The sequence below is a fragment of the Tribolium madens genome, unplaced genomic scaffold, assembly GCF_015345945.1.
Source record: "Tribolium madens isolate multiple individuals breed KSU strain unplaced genomic scaffold, Tmad_KSU_1.1 Scaffold_96;HRSCAF=242;Tcas5.2_LG5, whole genome shotgun sequence".
Taxonomy (NCBI): Eukaryota; Metazoa; Arthropoda; class Insecta; order Coleoptera; family Tenebrionidae; genus Tribolium; species Tribolium madens.
Window position 1 is genome coordinate 9,554,684 of NW_025401068.1, and position 24,476 is coordinate 9,579,159.

At 31.9% G+C, this 24,476-nt stretch overlaps 2 protein-coding genes across 2 annotated transcripts; both read left to right on the forward strand.

Moving 5' to 3' along the window:
* The first annotated feature begins 2,004 nt into the window (after positions 1–2,004).
* On the forward strand, positions 2,005–10,287 carry LOC123013350. The gene is made up of 3 exons (XM_044411813.1): positions 2,005–2,113; positions 2,871–8,880; positions 8,933–10,287. The coding sequence occupies exons 1-3, from the start codon at positions 2,102–2,104 to the stop codon at positions 10,063–10,065; spliced, it is 7,155 nt and encodes a 2,384-aa protein (XP_044267748.1). The 5' UTR covers positions 2,005–2,101; the 3' UTR covers positions 10,066–10,287.
* A 6,727-nt stretch (positions 10,288–17,014) lies between these two features.
* LOC123012910 (chitin deacetylase 1) lies at positions 17,015–21,155 on the forward strand. Its single transcript, XM_044411138.1, has 5 exons — positions 17,015–17,176; positions 18,790–18,938; positions 19,082–19,331; positions 19,776–20,097; positions 20,156–21,155. The coding sequence occupies exons 1-5, from the start codon at positions 17,125–17,127 to the stop codon at positions 20,982–20,984; spliced, it is 1,602 nt and encodes a 533-aa protein (XP_044267073.1). The 5' UTR covers positions 17,015–17,124; the 3' UTR covers positions 20,985–21,155.
* Positions 21,156–24,476: the final 3,321 nt, after the last annotated feature.

Consider the following 24,476-nt stretch of genomic DNA (forward strand, 5'->3'; position numbering starts at 1 on the left):
CAACATACGAGTACTTGCTAGCATTAAATTCAAACATATATTGTTAAAATTTTTAACAAAAAAAAGGTCTTTCACCTTCAATATCAATTTTTTTATATCTCCTCAAGCACGCGTGGAAAATTAAAAAGATTTGACATGCTATTTGCAAATATTTTTATAAATTCTTACTTCAGATTTTGTAACAAAACAATAAATTAACTGTTGGTTCTCTTCTGATTTAAATTGTAGGAAAAAATCCAACTTGAAGTTTCATAAAGAGATGTTGCAACGATAACGACATCATTTTCTAAAGTTCTCACACAGAAAAATTTTAACTAAATAAACTCTTTTCTAAAGATTCCCTTGAGTTTCTATTCTTAATTAGCTTTAAAGTATTTTTTTATGATTTTATTTACCTAATGCGACTTGTAAATTAAATTATTTTATAATTAAACTGTAGAGAACCTTAAAACAATTAATTTATAGTTAAACAATCATTTCATTACATAAATAAAAAGTTTCTTTAAAAAACCTTGATTATTCAAAGTTTTGTAAGGTTTAAGATAAAACAGTTTTCAAAGGTGCAAGTAAACAAATTAAGCACTCAAAGATAATAATAATTTTTCTTTCATTCGACTAAATGAGTTACAGTTGCTAATTATTATGAATACAAATTGCCCCTGGCATCTATATAGAGTGGAACTTTTTAGAATAATCAACCTTTTTAACATGAAAATTACTTTTTATCGATTTGATAATTATGATTTTTCAGAACCATTTAAGACTTGTAGCAACTAGCAAACATATGTATTAATAATAATAAACGTAGATAAAACTGCAACAAAGACTACAAAAGAAATCTGGAACACAAAACACAAAGTATTTTCGTATAAAATTCAATTCATTGGAAGTATGTACTACGTTTGTTAGTTCTCGTAATTTATGGTGGTGACGGCAAAACGCCACAATGGCGCCTCGAATCCACTGAATCGTTAAAAAATAAAACGCAAAAGAAACTCCCATACACTAATGTGATAATAACTTTTCGACTTACTGATCTCATTTGGAAAATATAATGCTCTGATTTCATGTCGCTGATGCTTCTTCACATCAACAGGGGGTTTATAACGACTTTCCTATACATCATTATGTGTTGCATGTTTCCGAGCTTCAAGCAGGCAATGCTGGTAATTTTAACAGATCTGAGCTTTAGCAACTTTGGGACTTGCGTATTTTTATTGAGCTGGCAACAAATTTTCTAAATTTGTATCAAACACGCAACGGTGTAACGTGGTTTCCAACTTGCTCAAATTTATTTTAATTTGTTTAGTGACCTTAACTTACAAATAAACATCTTGAAAATGTTGCTAATAAACACCATTTGTTTTTTTTTATATAATTGCTATTTAATAACACATTTTTTGTCTCCATGCTTATTATGGCAACAATAACAACCTAGGACCTAAGCCGTTAAAATTTTGCGGACGGGTTAACCGACGTTCTTACGCATGTTGCTAGACAAAAAACACCCTCCAAAAGCTACTTGCGTCAAGTTTAACACCATTTGAAAAAAATAACCTTTTATCGTTTATTCTAGAGAGACAGTGCAAAAATTTTAATTTGTCGTAAAGTGTGGATTGATCAGTGGACGACCACGACCAATTTAACTGAACGATACAAAATTATACCGACAAAATTTTCAAATAAGACATACTCGTAAATAAATCAAACAATAGCCTGCCACTAAAAACTCGGAATAGCAGTGTGTCTTATTACTCTTATTCAGGACATCTTTTTAAAAAATACGCTTTACTCAAGTGATATTTTTGTAATTTAATCAACTAATAATGTTTTTTGAGTCCAAATTATCACAAATTACACATTTCCCAAAATGCTTGATAAGTGTGATAACGTAATTACTGTGAAATTCCGAAAGTACTATACAGTACACTATCATTCCCAATGAGTAACAACTGATAACTGTGACAAAGATAATAAAATACAGATAAACTGAGGTACGAAATACAGATTCAGTCACAGTTAAAAATTGTAAAGTAATGGACAATGAAATGAATTATTCAGTTTTTTTAAAGTGTGTTAAATCTACATTTTAACATTAACTATGGATAACGAAGTAAGTGCTAATGTAAAAAAGTTTCCGTTACTTTTTAAGTTTTTGATTAAAACTGGAGAATAAAGATGGCGTAAATCTCTAAATTCATACTTATAGCCGGCTTTTCTTGTAATACTGGGCTTGATTTCACATAGAGATTAACTTCCTAAGAAAAATGATCTCATTATTTTTTTAAATTTCGATAAAAGCAATTACTATTTTTATTTTTGATAAGGATGTAATATTATTTATTTATCTAAAATTATCTGATAAATACATGAAACTCAAAATATTTTACAATAATTGTTATTTTTTTAAGTCGGCAGTTTCGATATTTAAATTTCAGTTTCATCAGGGCTACAAAAAATATATAATAGGTACATACTAATAATAATAATTATAAAAATATACTAATCAAAACTACTATTTTCTAAATTTATGTTAAAAAAATAAAAAAACTACATGATTTATTTATTTGTGTGTTTTAAAATTTATCGGTTAACAGAAAACATCAATTTTGAAATTATACATACGAATACAGAGTAGAAAGAAATAAGTTTATGGCATATTTTCGAGATTAGAACACATGAATCATAATGTTACGAAAAAAATGCGAGTGTGCTTAAGACACAACACTACAAAATCTTTTAGTAGTTTTCACCTTAGTCTGGTCTGAAAAATATTTGGAGAACTGACAAATATTTCTTTTTCATCTTGTGTGCAATATAAAAGATTTTCTTTGTTTTTTTTTGTAACTATAATGATCAAATATTTTCAGAAATTTTCTATACGTGATGAAGCCATCGACGTTGGAAAAGATTACGAATACCTAATACCAGCCTATTACGCCCTTATCTTCGCATTCAATGAAAACGTAATCGACTTTAAATTATCAACAAACAACAGAGATTACGGCGATTTTGACGATGTCATAATTGAAATAGAATTTAAAAATGGAGAAGAACATGTATTTGCCCTTCAGTTAAAGCATATTAAGCGAACCATTGCACAAATTACATTAATCACCAATAATAAAAAGTTTAGTTTAAACAAGTACAGCAAAGAATTCCGAACAGTCAAAACCAAACACTCAAAATCTTCTCTCGGTAGAACAACCTTCAAAAATTTTCACTTCATTTTGTTTAGTAATTCTTCTCTTGAAAAATCTGAAGATTTTAACGAAAATTGGAACAAACTGGAACCAGTGGCCAATGACAAAAAAATTGAATCTGATGTTTTGATCAAGAAAATTGAAGCGTGCTTTGTCAAAGACCTGCTGAATATAAGTGATTTGGGAGAAATTTTTATATTCAAGTCGCAAAAAGAAAATTCAACCGATGAAGAATTTTTCAAGCAATTTTATTTTTTTACTAAACAAAAAAATACCAAAGAAGTTGAAAGTTCAATCCGTGCATTTATGATGAAAAAATTTAAAAACTGTAACTCCAACATTTTACTTAATTATTTGAACTTCTTTAACCACTGGTGTAGCCGAGAATACGGCAATTTAAAAGTGACGAAACAAGATGTCAAATTAAAAATTGCAGAACTTATCTTAGCACCTCACATTCCAGAACCCAACACTGAAAGACTGAAAAATATTCCCACCAAAGAAGCACTGGAAGCTTTTGGTATTTTTGCCACATTTGATCTAATCCTTTTTGATAATATTTCCAACCAAGGATTGGACAGGATTTGGGAAATCGTATTGCAAGAACTTGTACCTTTCGATTACGACTGGGAGGATCCACTTCCTGGTTTTTATGAGAGAAAATTTTTAAAAACATTCCCTTTATCGGCTTTCAGTGAGAATTATAATGAGATAACATTAAAGAAAATGTACATTATGAACTGGCACGCAGGACGTGTGCCTTTAGTGATTAAACCTGACAAATATACTATTGACCAAAACGATGTTAGTGTTGTTTTAAAGTTAATTAAAAGTGAAACCGGCAAAAATAAAATTGTGTTAATAAGTAATACGAATGAGATAGATACTTCGGGATGGAAAGTTTTCAAAGATTTTTCAGATTTGAAAACCCACTGCTGCCTTTCTAAAACGTTGTTCGATACAATGACTGTGTCACTACAAGGACGACCTAACACATCTCTTAAACAATTCCTTGAAAATGATGAGCATTTATTGAAAGCATTTACATCAAATGAGTTTGTCTCTATGTTAGATGACACTTTACTAATTGGAGACGACTGCAAGAAGGATTTGCCAGAATATTACATTACAAGAAAAGTATCAAAAATTTTGCTTAATTCTAAAGTGATTACCGCACTTGAAAACGACTTATTTATAATCTCCGTTGATGATAATTATAATCTACAAAACATCTTCAACATCAACACAATCGACATCAAGCAATACCTCATTCTGAAACAACGTGGTTATCTAAACACCTACACACAATTTAGTTTATCTTATTTACAAAAACTGGAAAAGACCACAAGCCTGAATAATAGATTCTGTATTTTGACTAAAAATGATTGCAGTATAGAAGAACGTGAAAGTATTTGCTGCTTAAATAACGATAAAAATTGTCATTTTGTACGCTTCATTGACACGGATAGAATAGAATGGATACATAGTCAAGGAGATATCAGAGATTTACAGAATTATCAAATCGATTTAAAATTCCTAAACGTCGATGCTTTTGTAGACGATTTGCAAGTTCTTGGATACTTCAAAAATCGGCTTAATATTATTTGCACCGACCCGGGTATGGGAAAATCGATCACAACAAATTATCTCAAGTATTCATCCTCTAACAATACTTGGGTGATTACAGTTAAACTAAATCTTCACATAAATTTTTTCAAAGAAAAACGGAGCATCAGCGAAGTGATTAACTACTTATTGTCCTCTGAAAAGAAGTCTCAACTTGTTAAAAATATCATCAATGTTTTTGAGTCCAAGAAGCAGCTAGTTTTTTTCTGGGACGGTTTTGATGAAGTCCCTAAAGAAGCTCTCAACGGTGCGATTGAAGCAGTTAAATCTTTGAATCATGAAGGTTATATTCAGTGGCTAGCAGCCAGAACCAGCTTAAAAAAATTTCTAGAGTGGTCATTCAATTCGTTCGCTTTAACACTCATTCCGTTTACTTCAGAAGATCAATTTGATTACATTAGATGGCATTTAAAGAACAAAATCCAAAATGAAGAATCAGTTGATGCTTTCACCAACAAAATAAACGAAGACATTTCCACTTCTTTCAACAGCAGCTACCTTGATTATGCAGGAAGTCCGCTTCATATCCACATGTTGACTGAAATCTACTTACGCAGACTGGAGAATAAAATGGATGATTATCAGTTCGTTACGCTAACTGACATGTATAAACACTTTATCAAAGGAAAATTTGACACGATGTTTGAAAGAGCTGAAGCAGATTCCGATAATTACTTCATGGAGGAAATTCGTAATCATTATAAAACCACGCAAATAAATCTATATGAAATCGCAGCCGTAAAATCAAGATTTGACAATGTGGACTTGAACTGTGATGAACTTGTAGACGAAATTTTTACGAACGGAGATAGTCTGGGCTTAATTGTGGGGTTAACAACTGAAAGGAAAGTAATTTTTGCCCACAAAACCTACGAGGAGTTTTTGTCAGCATCGTGGTTATCTAAAAATTGGAAACAACATAAAGATCTAGTGTTGATTTTGTTTGAAGACGAATACAATGGTATCCGCTACATGTTTGACTTGTTACTCGCAAACGACAATTCTGTTCATCTAGCTGTGCTCCACCGAAATCTAAATATGCTTGAAAATCATAAAGACGAGATTATTAACAGTAAAGATAAAGTCGGTCGAAACGCATTACATGTAGCTTGTTCTTGGGGTCGGAAACATCCTGTTGTGCAAGTGGTAGAAAATGAAGCTCATCAAGACGTCATTGAAAGAACATCGGAAGAGTGTCAACAATTATATGAAGACCATCTTTTATATTTAAGTCACAGAAACAAAAATATTTCGAAAATAATTGACATATTGTCTAGTTCAGCAGGGTTAAAAATGGGAAGTAAAATATTCAGCAATTTATATAATCAGATAGACACCAGTCCAGTTCACAGTCTAAATGCGGTAACAATATCGACCGAAACCCTTGTCAAAGTTTTTGAAGAGGATGAAAATTACTTAAAAATTTTAGAATTTTTATTAACCTATCATTGCAACCCCTTGGATCATGATAATCTATTGGAATGGAACGCTTTCCAATATGCTGATAAAACTTTTTGTCTTGCTGCAATAAACGTAATTTTGAAGTACTGCGAAATAAATATTTCTCAAACATTAAATTACTGCAATCACATTCCAACCCTCTTACATTACTCTGTTCTGTTTTTCTACGACAAGATACTGGACAATATAGATGACATACCGTATATTGAGTACAAATATCAATTTGGAAGAAACTCGATGTTACAACAGGCAACAGAATGCAACAATTTGAAAGCCGCGTCAACGTTGTTACAATTCCAATCCTACAAAGACGGAATAAACAATCAAAGTGCATTTTTAGGAAATCCTCTCTCTTCAGCATGTTCGTTTGGTAATCTGGAAATGGTAGATCTACTTCTACAAAACGGTTCAGATGTTCATGGTCATAAACTGCCTCCAATTTTTGCCGCAACCCTCTATAATAGATCAGAATGTTGTAAAAAAATACTGGAAGCAGGTACAGATATAAACGAAATTTCTGAAAACGGAAACTCTCCTCTTATGTTGTCGACTATGTTACAATTGTTGGATATGACAGAATTGCTGCTTCAAAATGGTGCTGATATAAATTTTGTATATGAGGACTTTTCAATTTTACAAATGGCTGTTGGTTGTGGTTCAATAGATCTAGTAAAGCTTCTTCTCAAATACAAACCAAACATTAATCGCCAATGTGAAACTTTAGGATACACAACTTTGCACCATGCGAGTGAAATGAGCAGTGTTGAGGTAGTAGAGATTTTATTAAAACATGGAGCTAATCCAAAGATAAAATCAAAGAAATTGTTTACTCCTCTTCATACAGCTCTTACATATAAAAACTTCGACATTGCTTTGAAATTAATTGAAGCAGATCCGAGTATAGTAAACGAATTTAGTTTAGAAGACAACGGAGATAAACTTACTCCGATGATTCTTGCAGCTGAAAATAACTGTCCTGAAGTAATCAAAGTTTTGCACAAATGTGGTGCTGAGCTTTACATTGCTGAAAATATTTTAAATCCTTTACACGTTGCTGTTGGAAATGGACATGTTTCTGCAGCAATTGCATTAATCGATGCTGGAGCATCGGTTAACCAGCCTAATACACAAGGAGTGTATCCACTATATTGTGCAACAAAACATTTATCCACTCTCACAATTCTTCTCAAGAATTCAGCTAAAGTCAACGCAAAATGTCCAGACGGATTAACAGCACTGCATCTTGCTGCAATTTATGGAAAAGTAGACGTAGTTGAAGAATTAGTAAAAAGCGGAGCGGAAGTTAATGATGAAGATTTAAGTGGAAACACACCTTTGGTCTATTCTGTCCTAAATAAACATCTGGACGTTCTAAAATTTCTGCTAGAAAATGGGGCTAAGGTTGGGAAAAATTCTAAACTCTTGTGTATAGCAGCAAGAGACGATTTTCCGGAATGTATACCAATTCTTGTACAAAATGGTGCCAATGTAAACACAAAAAATATAGATAAAGTTTTTCCTTTACATTTGGCGTTGATTGCTAGTAATAGCTGTGTTGAAGTATTATTAAATAACGGAGCAAATCCTAATGTTAAATTTTTAGACAATATAAGCGCTCTTCACGTTGCTGCAGTTAAAAGAGATATTTTTTCTACGGTTTTACTGACTAATTACGGTGCAGATGTCAACGTGGTTAATTCAGAAGGACTTACACCCCTACATATTCTATCTGATGGAGATCAAACACCTGAAGAATTCAAAAATATAACAAACTGTGAAAATATTCTCGATCAATACTTTGTCAGTTACAACTATCAAGACTGTATAAAAGAATTGATTAGTAAAAATGCAAACCCAAATCTTCAAAACAACAATGGCGCAACACCTCTACATTACGCTTGTAAATACAGAAACGCCGAAATTATTGAACTTCTAATTGATGGTGGCGCTGATGTAAATGTACAAACTGATGAAAAGCAAACTCCCCTGCACATAGCAATCGCGCTAGGAAAAATGCAAGTTGTTGACTTGCTTTTGAAAAAAGGGGCCGTTCTAGATATTACAGATATTTACGGGAATAAACCCATCGATTATGCTTTAAAAGCAATTGCATCTCAGGAGATGATAAATTTACGAGAAGAGGAACTAGAAAAAATACGTTTATTGGGTGCTAATATTAACTCTCCGGTTAAACCTAATGGAACAACGTTACTACACCTCGCTTGCATTGAAGGAAATTTCAAAATTGTACAATATTTGATAGAAAATAACGCTGATATAAAACAGAAAACTACTGATGATGGTGCTTCTCCACTGTCGTATGCGTGCATAAATAACCACAAACAAATAGTGTCTCTTCTTTTGAAAAACAACTGTAACATAAATACCCAAACTAAAGAAGGAAACACTGTTTTACATCTCAGTGTTCTGAAAGGCAACAAAGAAATTGTAGAAATTCTTCTCGATTTCGGCATCGACGTCAACATACGCAATGCTTATGGAGTTACGGCTTTACAACTAAGCTTGAAATTGTACACACTTATTAAAAATTCTTCAGCTGAAACAAATCTAAACGAAATATACTCTAGCAGTAAGTATTTCCAACAAGTTTAATTAAAAAATCTGATTAAATATACTTCTAGCTAACAATTTGTCACATTCAGCAAGCATTTTACAGTTCTCTGAGTTGGTGAAAATGTTACTTAATCAAGAAGTTGTAGTTGACGAAACAATTCTCCTCGAAGCAGTAACCTCTAATGACCTGGATTTAGTCAGTTTGCTTGTCAAGAGAAACCAAAACTTAAATTTCAACAATGAGAATTTGATTGAAACAGTGATGAACGCGGAAGTTAAAAACGAAGATCTTTTAAACTACCTTCTAGAAAATGGATTAGATCCAAACTGTCTAATTGGTGAAACAAATGCTCTTCATAAAGCTTGCAAAATTGATTGTTGCGGTTACGTAAAGTGTCTTTTACAACATGGAGCAGAGGTAAATAGTGTAGATAAAAAAGGAATAACTCCCCTAATGACAATTTGTTCAAATAAAGATTTGCAAATTGCCAATCTATTATTAGACCATGATGCTGATGTTAATCAGATAGATAACCACGGACAAAGTGCCTTATTCTACGCTTGTTATACGGGCAACTTAGAATTAGTTAAGTTGTTACATAAAAGAGGTGCTAATATTTCTTTGGAAACTACTATCGGAGCAGTTCCTCTCATGGTAGCTTGTCGACATAAATCAGTAATTAAATATTTGATTGAAAATGGAACTGATGTTAATCACAAAAATAAAGATATGGTCACTGCTCTTCATTGCGCTTGTTCCGACGGTGAATACGAATTTGCTACTATTCTAATTGAAAATAAAGCCAATGTCAATGCAGTAACTGTAGATGGTTATACACCAATATATTTGTCTTCAGTTGGTGGCCATTTAGATATCATCAACTTACTGATTCAGTCAAAAGCCGAAATAGACATACCGAATAATCATGGAAATACTAGCCTGTTTGCAGCGGCAGCAAGAGGTTATCTAAGTATTGTCGAACTTTTGTATGAAAACGGTGCCAATATTAATGTCATCGATGAGGATGGCGACACTCCACTTCATGATGCTGCATGTTATGGATATTTCAATGTTGTGCAATATTTGGTGACGAAAAATGCTGATTTGGCAATTAAAAATTACAATGGTAAAACGCCGCTAGATCTAGCTGTTGAAAAGGGTCACAACGACGTGGTGGATTTCTTAAAAAAAATTATGTAACATAATTTTGCGATTACAATTATTGTACTTATTAATATTGAACTGCTTTATTCTTTTTTTATATTTCCTATATAAATAATGTTTCTTTAATGCCTTTTATTTGCCCTTCCTAATTTAAAATCAAGTTAACTTAATTAATTTGCAATTTTAACGCATTCTACAACAATGTAAAGCTCACTGATAAAATACTTAGATACAGGTAAATATAAAGTATGGAACCAATCCTTTTTTTTAATTATTTGCCTCCAGAAAATAATAACTAATATACAGTAAAGTAATATAAAAAATGTGATCGTATTTTGAGAACAAAATTTTTTTTTTTGAGTTATGCAATTTTTTTGTCAAAGTTGCAATTTATGTAAAAACATTTTTTTTTTAATTAAATATAAAGTAGATAGTTGTAATCCTTACATCATAACCTTCATAAGAAAAATGGTTTTATAATAAAACCCCTCGCGTTCACCTAAGGGATAAAAAGTCTTTGACCCTTAATCCCTGAACGGATGATGGGCGGTCACACAAGGAAGTGTGACGCCAGGAAGGAAGGAAGACGCTTCGGTGGGATTCCCCCCGAAGTGGTGACCATTTGATGGAATCTGAAACAGGGCTGCGCCAGGTAAATGTAGCGCTGACATTAGAGACTTACCGGATGGAGAAGTCTGACTAGAGATGACATCTTTGCCTACAAGAGGGCCATTCTTGGCCTCTTGCATCTGGATGGACCTTTTTCGTCGTAGTCCACGGCTTCCCGGACCAATACAAATGTAGCGCTGAGCGATGTCGTGAAGAAATTCCTCCATGGATGGCATCTTGGCTTCCCGGTGCAATTGGTTGTTTCGAACAAACCACGGTGCGTTGAATGCCATGCGGAGAAATTTGTTTTGGAAGGTTTGTAACTTTTGCATCCGAGTCTTACAGGGCGCGAACGCCCAAGCTGCAGAGGCATAGGTTACGGTTGGACGGATAACTGATCTATACAACAGAAGCTTGTTGTCGACTGACAACTTGCTTCGCCGGCATACGAGCGATCGAAGTAAACCAGAGGACATCTTACCCTTCGCATTTTATAATGCGTTGCCATTTAGAAAAAAAAATTGTAGAACTCAAAAGCAAAACAAAATTTCGTAAAATTTTATTTTTGATTAAACATAACATTTTTGTAGTACTTTATTATTCATCAATTAGTTTTTCCAAAAAATAAATAGTTTAAGCAAAAAACATTTAGTTCCATATTTTTTATTCACCTAGTATGTATCTACAAACATATGCAACCAACTAAACATAACCGGATGCTTTTTGTTTGTTTGACATTATTTTCTTTTGTCTATCATTTAAACAGTTTTTGCACAATATTACAAATTCAAATACTATTTATTTAAAAATAAAAAAATCATATTCTTACTTAGTGCATAAATTTTGTTTATTAAGAAAAATAATTTAAAAATAATATAAAAAAAAAGTATTCTGAATAGAAAAAAAAACGCTACAATCATTATCAACTCAAAACTTGAAGAATATTTTTCAAATTAGGTGCAAAAAAGCAGAAAAACACGTTTGCATAAATACTGTTGTTATAGTTTTATTTCCACCACATAAAAGTTTTTCTTTTATTTTCTAATAAAGCCTAATTAGGTACACAATGATCAGATAAACGATTCTATGAAAATTTACACTAACCATAACCGTGTTCGAATGCAATGGTAGAAAAGAATACGCACAAATAAAACATTTCAACATTTTATTCTACATTTGTGAATTATAAATCGATGTGACGTTCTGTCACTTTATATCACTTAAATAATATAAAGCGTAAAGTTAATTAACTGTGCTATCATTCTTTATAATATCCTTTTCTTTAAGCAACTCGGACATTAATCATACTCATATTACTCTAAGAAATTATTGCTATGATATATTACTTTTGACATCGCCTATGATTTCTCATTAGTTTGTTTTTCTAATCTTTTTTAAAACAATAAATAAAAGAAAATAATGTTGGGAATCAACTATTGATACAAAAGTTAAAATTAATAGCAACACCAACAATGCTAACATGTCATGAATCGTTAAATTATCCGATTCCCTTGACTTTTAAATAAAACATTTGCATACGGAATATCTTGCGTATTAGGCATTTCTTATGAGATTTATCAAGTTACGAAAAATCATGTTGAACGTATAAACGATTTCATCAATACGATTGCGTTATTACGATCACGTTTAATAAAAATAATTCGAAATCTAGAAATGAAATCATTAATCAATTTCAAAAAAAATGAATTGTCTCACATAAAAAAAAAATTAAATTATTATTTAAGCTGATATCCGTGAAAGTAAGGATGAGCTGGACTGACAGTTGTAGTTTGTATGTATTTGAACAACACAAAAACTGCAACTCCTGAGGGCAATATTAAATAATGAATTAAAAATAAGGACAAGCTTGCATCTCTATAAGCAAAACACAGAAATGTCTTAATATAAACTCATTGCATAATGACAGATTTATATGTATAAATGTGTAAGATAATTGTTTTTTTACTAGTGTCTCAGTCAGTTCCTATAACCATTGTTAATGTCAAATGGGTATAAATTATTATTTGCCTTTTAAAGGTCAAATTCTTGCAATAATCATCTCAATTATAATATTCATATTCTGTTAAAATCAATAAATAAATTAGCGAAAGAATTGTTATCAGGTTCATAACGAAATGAACAAAAATGTAATGTAAAAAAGTCTTGCTAAATTTTGCCAATTATTATTATTCTTAGCACAGTGATATTAATTTTTAAACGACGTCTTTGATGAGTTTCATCTATTATCTAATCTTGTGATTATCTTACTTGGACATGGGTATCTTCCGCCACTTACCAATAGAAATCAAACGGGAAATTACTGCAGTAACAGTAAATTGGTTGCGTAGGTGAGCCTTTAAACCGGATGTAAAATTAAAACAAAGTTCAATCACAATGACTTTTGGTGTCTCACCGAGAGAAATTTCCTAACAATCATTTAGCACCAATAGGTAATTATTATCTAATTACGTTACCTATTTAATTTTTTTAATTGTTGAATGTTGTAATGTTAAGCGCAATAACATCGTAAAATATTAATTAACTCCATTTATCACACTTCTTATCAAATAGAAGTTTTAGTGAAAGTATTTAATAAAGTCAAAGAATCTAAGACGGCCATGGTTATTACTTATTAAAAGTCTGAAGGCAAATTTATTTGCGAATCTTGCAATAAAGTTTCTTCATTTCAAAACCGGTAGTCACTTCATGATTTATAAATACGGCAAAATCGTCATTTATAAAAAACATTTTATTTTATTAAGTCGCTGTATTAATCTTGAAAATGTCACATAACTGGCTATCACCAGTAAAACCCATTTACCATGCCTGTAACGTTAAATACTATTGTGTTCAAGGGATGTCCATACATCTGCTGAATGAAGTTTTTTAAGTTGCTTGAATTTATACAACTTATTATTAGTTAACTTATTATTATTAACAAAATTCTTCCATACATAGTAGGTAATTTATACCAAACGACAATCTTCTAGGATCGATCTTTGTCATACATATCTGGGAAAACTGTCTTACAGAAATTGGTTGGTGAAATAAATTATTTATGTATTTAGTTTCAAATCGAACTTTTCTTTGATACGTGCTTCCTTTCGAGATGAACGTGTTTAGTATACCTAACAAGAAAGGTTTATTGAACTTAAACCTATTGTTGACAGTTCTGTTGTCTGAAAACGAATAAGGATACAAGAGTCTTTATAATTACTACATAAATTATATTCTTGATATGCATTCTTTTATAAACACCTTGTACAATACGTAATGCGCATACTTCTGTACTTTAAAGATTTGTGACAATTTTCCAAGGTCTAGAACGAAGATTGTTACGGAAATCGAGCTTGCAGCTGTTACACAATGTCACATAACATTTATACGATATCTGTACCTGAAATGTCATCACACATTCCTAACTACAATCACGATTTTTAAATGTTATCTAAGATTTTACAGTGATTTGCAAAATGGCCTTTGAAGCAGTATATTATTTTTTCACAAGATCTTAGGTATTTATATTTTAATAAGTTCATGATCCTTAAAGTTTTTAACGCATCTAAAAAGCAGAAAAAGCAGAAACCCTTTATAATGTAAAAATTAAAAAGATGTAAAGATACAGTTGCAGAATTAAAGTTTCGGGCAGTATTTTACTTATTCACTTTAAAAAGTTCACTGTTCACTTTACTGTCATCATGACTAATGATATTTGACAATTAAACTTTTTGTTGTTAAAATTGTTAATTAAACAATTTGTCTGTCTTAGGAAATTTATTATTAATTGATCTAAGTGTAATTAAATCTTCGCTTTGTTCTGCTGCTTACCCGTTATTATGCCACAAATCACTATTTTTTAAAGTAAATAAGTCAAAATGACATAAACATGACAAGAGTAAAAAATGAGGTTATTAATATAAAGTTTGTTTTAGAGTTTACATTATAAAAATGACAATACTGCCCGAAATTTTAATTCCGCAACTGTACATAATATAAACAAAAATTTTTAATTGTTATTTCTAAAATATTATACTGTTGCTGTTCAATTATAAAAAGGTACAGCGATTATTCTATAGCAACGATAGGTCAATAGTTATAGGAAAAGAGAATTTCAAAAATAAGCATCAAATTTTAACCTATTGCTCCAGCAAACTAACATAACACCTCGTTAAGCAATAGCACATACTATTTTCTCATACAGAGCTAAATTTTATATTGTATAATACATTTTTTAACTCATTACTTTACATTAGACAAAATATTAATACATATACCTACCAAGAGTACAGTGATGGACAGTGAATTTTGTCCACCCAATTTTCCTGACAGATTAAAAGTGTAAATTAGTCTTTAGGTTTTCCTAACCTTGTTTCAGAATTTTAATTAACGTTTGTCATGTTGACAGAATGCTCGATGCTTCTTGCTACTTTTTACCTTTGTCCTTTGAAATGGTAGTCCTTGGTATGCACAAAAGTATAGAGACACGTCTTTGAAACATACCTTCTTGTACCAGAGATAGTTTTTATTTTATTAAACGCACTTACTGCTGGCATGTTGGAATTTGATTAAATTTGACAATACATATTTGAATGTCAGTATCATGACAATAAAGCACAGACTACAGTGAATTTTTGTGAATTGACAGAAATTGTGTGGATGAAATTCACTGTCCATCACTGTAATAATTTAATAAAATAGATTGTCACAACACCTGGGGTAATTGTATGTAGCGTTATAGAATAGGATTTCAAAAATAGACAACACTAGATATATGCATGCTTTTTTTATTTTATCCTCTTTAGTAGGAGTCAGTAGTACTTTAACTGATTGATTCTCCCTTATTAGTACCAACATATTTATGGTATTTTGAAAAACATGTTTTGTAATTATAGGTAGAACATTGTAATTGCTCCCAAAAATGTTGTCAATACTAATTTTTAGTTTGTTTTAGTTAGACAAAATTAGTTTTAATCAATGGCAAAAAATTGAAGAATTTCACAGATAACTACTTAGTATTAAAGTTCATGAAATTTTTACAGTATTGTTGTTATTTAGATTTACGATACATCTCGTTAAGACATAAATAAATTTTATAAAAAACTATGTACTATGTATTTCGTGATAGGACCAAAGGGGCATTGCGATTGTGGTTTTCCACTTCAATAATAAAAAGAACTCACTTTAACTCAAAAGTTACGGTGAAACAATACTGCCACAAATGTTTTTATTAAAAGTTCAAATCTAGATCTTCAGTTATCAAATTTTGTAAGTTGGCAGTATTTGAAAGATTTACTTCATTATTTTATAAAACTTAAACATAACTTGGTACAACTTTTTTAAGATGTTTGTTACTATTACACAATTAATTTGCAACGACGTATACAGGGTTAGTCCCGAGAGGGTTATTTCTGAATTTGTTTTTGCCGCAACCCATTATACATATTGCAACAATTTCTTGATTTCAAATTTTGAAAATGATTATAAGTAAATCCACGATAGCTGTTATTAGTCTTGTCTCTTTGACATTAAAGCAAAAAAATCATCTTTCAAACGATGCGACATGCTTTGTTATCGTTTACCAACGGACTAGGCGCATGTTTAAAAGTCGATGGTAGACACTTCAAACACCTTTTACATTAATTTAAGTTGTTAATTTATTTGTTGAATTTTGATTAAATATAAGTTATCTGTCAATCTGACATTTCTGGCAAATCTATCCAACTTACTTTGATTTGTAATTTAAAAAAATAACATATTTAATTTAGCAGTTAGTGAGATTGGTATTGTTGGTTACGGCAAAAATTTTTTCAGAAATAACCCTCCCGTGAATAACCCTGTATTTTGACCAAGATCCGGCACCAAATGTTTAAACATAATACAGAAAACCAAAACTATCCTTGCATATAACGTACTTTCGTTAAATTCTTTTTTTTTCTGTAATTTTTTTCTGTCTTAATTGATTTTGAAATCAAAAAGTGATACTTAAGTGTATGAAGCCCTTATGAGAATATAAAATAAAAAAGAATTAAACACAAATAAGAGTATTTTTTTCCTTTTCTCTATTTGTAATTCTGTTTTTTTTTGTATTTAAGATTATAATACTTTTCAAAATTTTTCATATTACTTTAAGACTCGGTTTCTGGAAGCATATTTAACAGAGAGTAAACTTAATCCTTTCTTGAAATATTTTTTTTTAGATTAGAATAAAGCATGGTCATCTTTCTACCAATACACTGTAAGACTAAAATTAAAATCTTAAAACTATACTTGAGGTTATACCGTCGTCGATCGAGCGAAGAAGTTTGCACCACACCACTGAGGAAAAGCCAACATCCCGGAGCCGAACCGCCAATGTTCTTCTGACTGTAGCTGAAGTGACGTCGGCCAATGGGGGTCGTAGATGTAGGCCGAGTATATAAGCAGTCAGAGACAAGGCGCAGGGTCTGTCAATTGTGTTCAGCGGTGTAGTGCTTTAGTTTAATAGTGATGGCGCTCAAGCAAGGTGCGCTCTTCATTCTTGCGATATGTGCCTGTACCGGTAAGTGGCCATCTGCGGAAAGCGAAATTGCTCACTTTCAAACTAACTCGATTTTATCTTGCGTGTCAAAAGACCGTCTTATTGACCAGGAAGAAGAAATTTATTTTTAACGTTTGCTTTCACTTGTCGCGAGATAAATACGGCCTTCGGTAATGGACACAGCGAACAGGTTTTTGTTTTTGCCAACAATTCTTACTGTTTTCGTGAATTGCAATCTCTTTTTTTTCAAAAAAGAACAATAAAGTTTCACGTAACGCTACCGGATTAACTTATTTTCTTAAAAAGCGGTTACCAAAAAGCACAAGAAAAATTCAATTATCCCCTTCTAGCATTACAATGAAAAAAACAAAAAATAAAAAAAGTCAAAAGTTGGTCAAGTCTATTATGGGTCGACAGTGACATCAATGATAGGTCAGAAGAGAAACAATTTCTTGAAAAACCAACCAACTTGTCAAATATTTTAAATTACCGTAACATTAATATCACATATTAAAATTCTTGCAAGTTTTGGGGAAAAAACTAGTCGTAATTTTAATTGGAAAAATCATTCCACAAACAAGTAGGAATTTTTGTATAACTTAAATTTGGAATGAGCCTTAAATTATAGAAATTTTACCTGTAGGTGATAAAATATGTGATACCGTGAAAGTTGATTACCTTGCAGTTTTCTCTCTAGATTTTTAGAAGATATCTCTCATTTATTTGTCGACTTGTTTGTCATTCCTTACATATTCTGGATTTATCGCATTTTCCAGTAGTAATGCAGTTAGTAATTACTGAAAGGTCGATTCGACTTTCATAATCATTATAACAAGTCATTAACTAATGCGGTAAATTATTTAATTAATATGTGCATTCTCTTCTACAGTTAACTTTAGAATTTTAATTAAAACAACTTTGTAATAAAGTAATTAATTTGAAGATTCACTGACTAGAAAATTGAAACGTTTTCTAATTAATACAATAGAAAATAGATGTAAATATCATATGCGAAGTTTAACCTGGATTTAACTATAAATTTTCATTAGCATTTTTCATAGTAATTTTTACTATTGTAGCGTAAGTGCAATCCCACAAATTGAACAACAAGTTATGCAACTTAAATTATATCTCTCTTTGCATGTAATTTGCAAAAAACAGCTTGCTTACGAGTAAATTAGAAATTGTAATTGTCATTTGCATCATTAATGTATTATTTATTTGATTCGCTGAAGTCTCCACCCCAGATAAAATATCGAATAAGAAGTTATCATTATACAAAATATTTTTGTTATTTTGCGGCTTTGCATGTTGTAAGTAAATAGGGGCATGAAACCACAGTCCACTTTTCAGAATATTACATAATAATTTGATTACGTCAATACTTGGGGCAATTTTCTGCTTGAATATTGATTTTTTTATTTGCGAGTTAGCTTGACCAAATATTTTTTACGTGGTACACCATATTTAGATACCAAATCTTAAGTCAGCATACATTCGAAGTCGAAAATTTGACTTTCTCTTGTCTAACTCATTATGCACATAAGCGAATCTATAAATTAAACATATTAAAATGAGATTCATGACATTAAAATATTATTATATAATTAATATCTTGATATCCTGGTTTTCAGTTTTTGCACAACAGGCCGAAGAAACAGCCCCAAAGAAAGAAGATAGTTTTGAAGTGGAATTATGCAAAGACAAAGATGCTGGTGAATGGTTCCGTTTGGTGGCGGGAGAAGGAGACAACTGCCGTGACGTCATTCAATGCACATCTTCTGTAAGTAACTCTAATATTCACTTCCTGCTCCTTTAATTAATGGTTTTGACAAAATTAATTGAATGGCACCTTGAATTTTAGCAAGGTCGTCACAGTCTGTCTCGAGTGATTTTATTGGTAGTGAAGACTGTATATTGTTGCAGGGTCTTCAAGCTATCCGTTGTCCGGCAGGTTTGTATTTCGACATCGATAAGCAGACTTGCGACTGGAAAGACTCCGTTAAAAATTGCAAACTCAAGAACAAGGAACGCAAAGTAAAGCCTTTGCTGATCACAGACGAGCCTCTTTGTCCCGACGGTTCTTTGGCTTGCGGTGATGGCAACTGCATAGAAAGGGGACTTTTCTGCAACGGAGAAAAAGACTGCTCGGACGGATCCGACGAAAATAGTTGTGGTAAGTTTCATCAGGTGTAGTGTTGCATCCTCGGCATGCGAACCTGTGTGACTTTCGCTTTCGTGAATCGGAATGCATTGTGATGGAGCGAGTTAGATCTCGGCCCAGGGACCTTGTGAGGTTACATTTAATGCGAAAGTCGATGTTAAGAAATAACTTTCGTTGTCCTTGATGTAACGTCTACAACGTTGGCGGGTGCGGCGCCGTAATACAAGCCACTTTGACGGCCCACTTTCCATCACAAGAATGTAGGTGCTCGCCAAAGCCGCCTCTCAACTATCAAACATCTTGTTACGACATGATCACCCTTTACTCGATTTTTAATTGACCCACAACCTTTACAAACACGTTTCACTTTTTCTAAAGAACTATTATGTTAATTGCTTCGATTTTTAATCATCGCTGTTTACGAAAGTACACTCTCTCACTTTCTTCAAATTTTAGATATTGACAATGATCCAAACCGTGCCCCTCCATGCGACCCAGCCGTTTGCGTTCTTCCCGACTGTTTCTGTTCCGAGGATGGTACCACCATCCCCGGCGACCTTCCTGCTAAAGACGTGCCACAAATGGTCACAATCACTTTTGACGACGCCATTAACAACAACAATATTGAACTTTACAAGGAAATTTTCAATGGGAAACGCAAAAACCCCAACGGCTGCGACATTAAAGCCACATTCTTCGTATCTCACAAATACACCAACTATTCAGCCGTTCAGGAAATGCACCGTAAAGGTCATGAGATTGCCGTCCACTCCATCACGTAAGTCATAGAAAACGCCAAATTGCGCAAACAATATTTCTTTAATCATACATTTTAGACACAATGACGACGAGCGTTTCTGGTCCAACGCAACAGTGGACGACTGGGCTAAAGAAATGGCCGGCATGAGAATCATTGCTGAGAAATTCGCCAATTTGACCGACAACAGTGTAGTAGGTGTTCGCGCTCCATATCTAAGAGTAGGAGGCAACAACCAATTTACCATGATGGAAGAACAAGCCTTCTTATACGACTCCACTATCACCGCACCTCTTAGCAACCCACCCCTCTGGCCCTACACTATGTATTTCAGGATGCCTCATCGTTGCCACGGTAATCTGCAAAGCTGTCCTACCAGGAGTCACGCAGTTTGGGAAATGGTCTTGAACGAACTTGACCGTAGAGAAGACCCCACCAACGACGAATATCTCCCTGGTTGCGCTATGGTCGATTCGTGTTCGAACATATTGACCGGAGATCAGTTTTACAATTTTTTGAACCACAATTTTGACCGTCACTATGAAGAAAACCGTGCTCCTTTGGGTCTTTACTTCCATGCCGCGTGGTTGAAGAACAATCCTGAGTTCTTGGATGCCTTTCTCTACTGGGTTGACGAAATTTTAGCCAACCGCAATGATGTCTATTTCGTAACCATGACGCAAGTTATCCAATGGATTCAAAATCCTAGAACTATTACTGAGTCAAAGAACTTTGAGCCATGGAGGGAGAAGTGTGTGGTTGAAGGAAACCCTCACTGCTGGGTGCCACACTCTTGTAAACTTACTTCAAAAGAAGTTCCTGGAGAAACCATCAACCTTCAAACTTGCGTGCGTTGTCCTAACAATTACCCATGGGTTAATGATCCTACCGGGGACGGTTTCTTCTAAGTCACCCATTTAGATAATTAAGGGACTTTTTATAGTGTCACCCTTGCCAAAATGGCTCTTAATTGGGGTTTTAGTGATCCTACTGTTCCATCTTGTATTTATTATTTTTCAATGACTGTATGCGTGATTTATTTGTTGATTTTTTGTAATAAATATATCTTGATAAGGCTAGACTGTTAATTTCTCGATTTAATATCCTAGTGGCGATGTAGCGTTTTCTATGCGAAACACACAAACATGTAACATACACTCTTAGAAAGTATATGTAAATTTATAAACGATTCTGTTTTGTAAAAATTTGAATAAAACCATAATCAAAAAAATGCAAGATTTTTCCTTTATACTCAACTATTTACCCTACCTTCCTTGAACCATAAAGTATCATTAATTAAGTGTTGAAACTCATAATCAGAATCACTCAACCACAAACTAAATTATCCAGTAGCAAATCTCTCCGACTTCACTTATTTCAAGGTCAAAACGGCTCAACATTTTCTTAATTGATAGAATTGATCAAAGAAACTGATTTTAATTTACAAAATTCAAGGTAGCATTCCTGTTACCCTTGTTTTTATCATAAATATAACATTTGGTGACGTTTTTCGTTAAACCACACTCACGGCAAAATTATTTTTACCATTAATTTACATACTAAAGAAACAAATTCCTATGTTAAGAAGTTTGAAAGCCTGTTAACGTGACATTAAACTTCAAGCGACGATGTAGGAACACTTTCATTTTTCCGAAATAAGTTTAACGATAATTGATACCAATAAACGCTTTTTCGAAGAAACTGTTAAATCAGTTACCCACATATATCAGTAGAATGTTTGTGCAACACAGTGATTCAAAATTCCCATAAAAGTTTTAAACCATCCAAGGATCTCTCCTTACTCTCTCGAGTAATTAACAAAAGAACAATTTGTTCTAATTAATGTTGAGAGTTATTAAGATTTAAATCAAAATTAAAAACGACAATTACCACATTACAGTATTAATTAAAATATTGTGTTGCGGAGTCATGTTTAAGTAATGAGTAACATTATAATGTAGTAGGCGACTAAATGAAACTAAGTACAAACTACGTAAATTACTACAATCTCGCTTATATCAAAAAATCTTGCAATTGAAGATTGCAATTTGTGATCATTACTAAATTATTGAAAGAAAGAGTAATAAACAAAATTTCGGTATTTACGAATATGTGGCATATGAAGTCATGAAACAGGTCCAACTAAATTGCTTTCACCATTATTTACTTTCACTTTTCTATACTTGCTGCTACATCAGCATCAGTAATAATCAATAAGCTTTGATATGAGTAAAAACACTAATAGGCAGTAGGTACGTATATAACAAGCCTTACCTAAACAGCATAACTGCGCAGGTTTGTAATTTATTATTTTTTATCTTTCAACTAACGAGTATATAGCCCATTGTTTTACTTGCCTTATTAACACCTGTTTAATAATTTTATAAATAAAAAAAATGTTTTGTAAAATTAGATTTTTCAAAATTTGGAGTACTACACAAAACACTTTATTTAAAAAGTAAAAATATAAACCTTTAAATAAATCATCACTTTTTGAACGGAAACATTTGTCATAAAATTGAATATTCTATCACCTGTTTAAATTTTTAAAAACGAAACACCCTATATAATAATTCAACGAAATTATGAAATCAACATTTAGTGGTAGTAGTTTCTTTTATGTCTTGTGGTATGAATAGCAAATAAATCAAAACTGAAGATATTTTTCGTACAATTATTTTTTGACAGGATACATGCTTAATCCATCATTCTGTATACATAAATTGATAGTTTTATGGCATGAAAGCCGATTCTTACTCAACTGATTTTAATTGATCTTTAAAGCAACCTTGTACTGAAATCAAATCTAAGAACTTGTGACAAAATCAAAAATTTGGAACATTTCCACCGAATTAATTTAAAATGCAGATGACATTGGTTTACTCAAAGTTAAAATGGAACAAAAATGCAATGGAAAGTTAAACAGGAAGATATGTACTTCATTATTTTGTCTACAGGTAGAATTTAATAAGTCGAATCACGCAAACTTTACATGAACACAACCTCATTGTGTTTTCAGAATGAAATGCTCGATGGTGCCTATAGCTACTCTTTTATTATACCGATGTAACGACGGTAATGAAAATAGTCACATAATGCTAAACGATAATACATTAGATAAACAAATTAGAAAAAAAATCTGTATTAAAAAATGAAAAATGTTGTAAATCACGTTGAATCAGCGTATCCTTTCGTCACCCAAGCAGAGGGAAGTTAACCTTCAATTTTGTTCTTGTTTCACGGTGTTTCATGGCAAGAATATTTTATTACACTATTATCATTGCATTTCCTACACACCCAATGAATTTCATGGAAGACCTTCATAAAATTTGCGTCACTTAGGCTTGGACACATTTTCGATATCTAAATTATTTGCATTGATTTACAATTCAAGAACAACTGAACCAAATAATCTATTATGTATTTTATATTTTTAAGTATTTTATCTAGTTCTTACATCTAATTTCAAATAGGAAACAAATGGCAATAATCAACAGTTAACTTTCTCAACAAAAACCTTGAATTTTAATAATTGTAACAATCTAGAAATTTTAATTACATGTTGTGGCTATTTTAAGAGTTTTCGCGAATTATACTGTGCTGAAATAATTATAACACAACCCATATTGTAAAACTTTTATAGCTCATTATAACTTAATAATAATAATCAAAATACCCCCTTAATTACTCAAATTACCCAAACAAAAATAGATAATAACTAACAACTAGTACATAATACTAATACGTCAAATTTTATAAGCACTAAATAGTTTATGCCCCAATAACTCTCTAGGTTGTTCTTCTTCACTGGAAAAGTCGTACAATAAACTATTACAAAAGCTGTTTTTTTTTTTACTTACACTAAGGAACAAATAAATTAAAACACCAAGAAAACGTAAACATTATTTCATCAATTTTTATTCATAAGTAATAACTAAAAACTGTTAAACATATCAAGCAATTTTTTGTTTATTTTCCGAGTGCTTAATTTTATAGCGAAGAAATTAAAATATTTTAATGTTTAATAGTTTCAAAACCTAAATTATACGCGTCTAGAAAATTTCGTCAAAAGGTCACAAAATATTACATTATTTTCTGATTTTTAATCTTAACAAAGATACTTTTTTTTAAATCATAACATTTTGTTATTGAAAACTCAATAAATTTAATAACAATAAGTTATAAAAATACAAAATGAAATAAATGTACTATAATATCACTACTTTAGTATTTTGCAAAGCTTTTACTTGCGATTAATCCATCCTTTATGTAACAACTCACGAGAGTTATGATTTTTTCACGTGTTAGCTTTCACAAAATCAAATTGAAATATGGTTAATTATAGAAGGCATTAAAGCACAATTAAATTGTCAGACTTTCATTGGCACCATCGAAGATGC

Bases quoted from the DNA above. Each gene is read 5' to 3' on its own strand.
- LOC123012910 (XM_044411138.1), top strand. From the start codon at position 17,125: ATGGCGCTCAAGCAAGGTGCGCTCTTCATTCTTGCGATATGTGCCTGT. The intron at 19,332-19,775 runs GTAAGTTTCATC...TTCAAATTTTAG, and splicing joins ATCCGACGAAAATAGTTGTG to ATATTGACAATGATCCAAAC. The intron at 20,098-20,155 runs GTAAGTCATAGA...CATACATTTTAG, and splicing joins ATTGCCGTCCACTCCATCAC to ACACAATGACGACGAGCGTT.
- LOC123013350 (XM_044411813.1), top strand. The intron at 8,881-8,932 runs GTAAGTATTTCC...ATATACTTCTAG, and splicing joins AAACGAAATATACTCTAGCA to CTAACAATTTGTCACATTCA.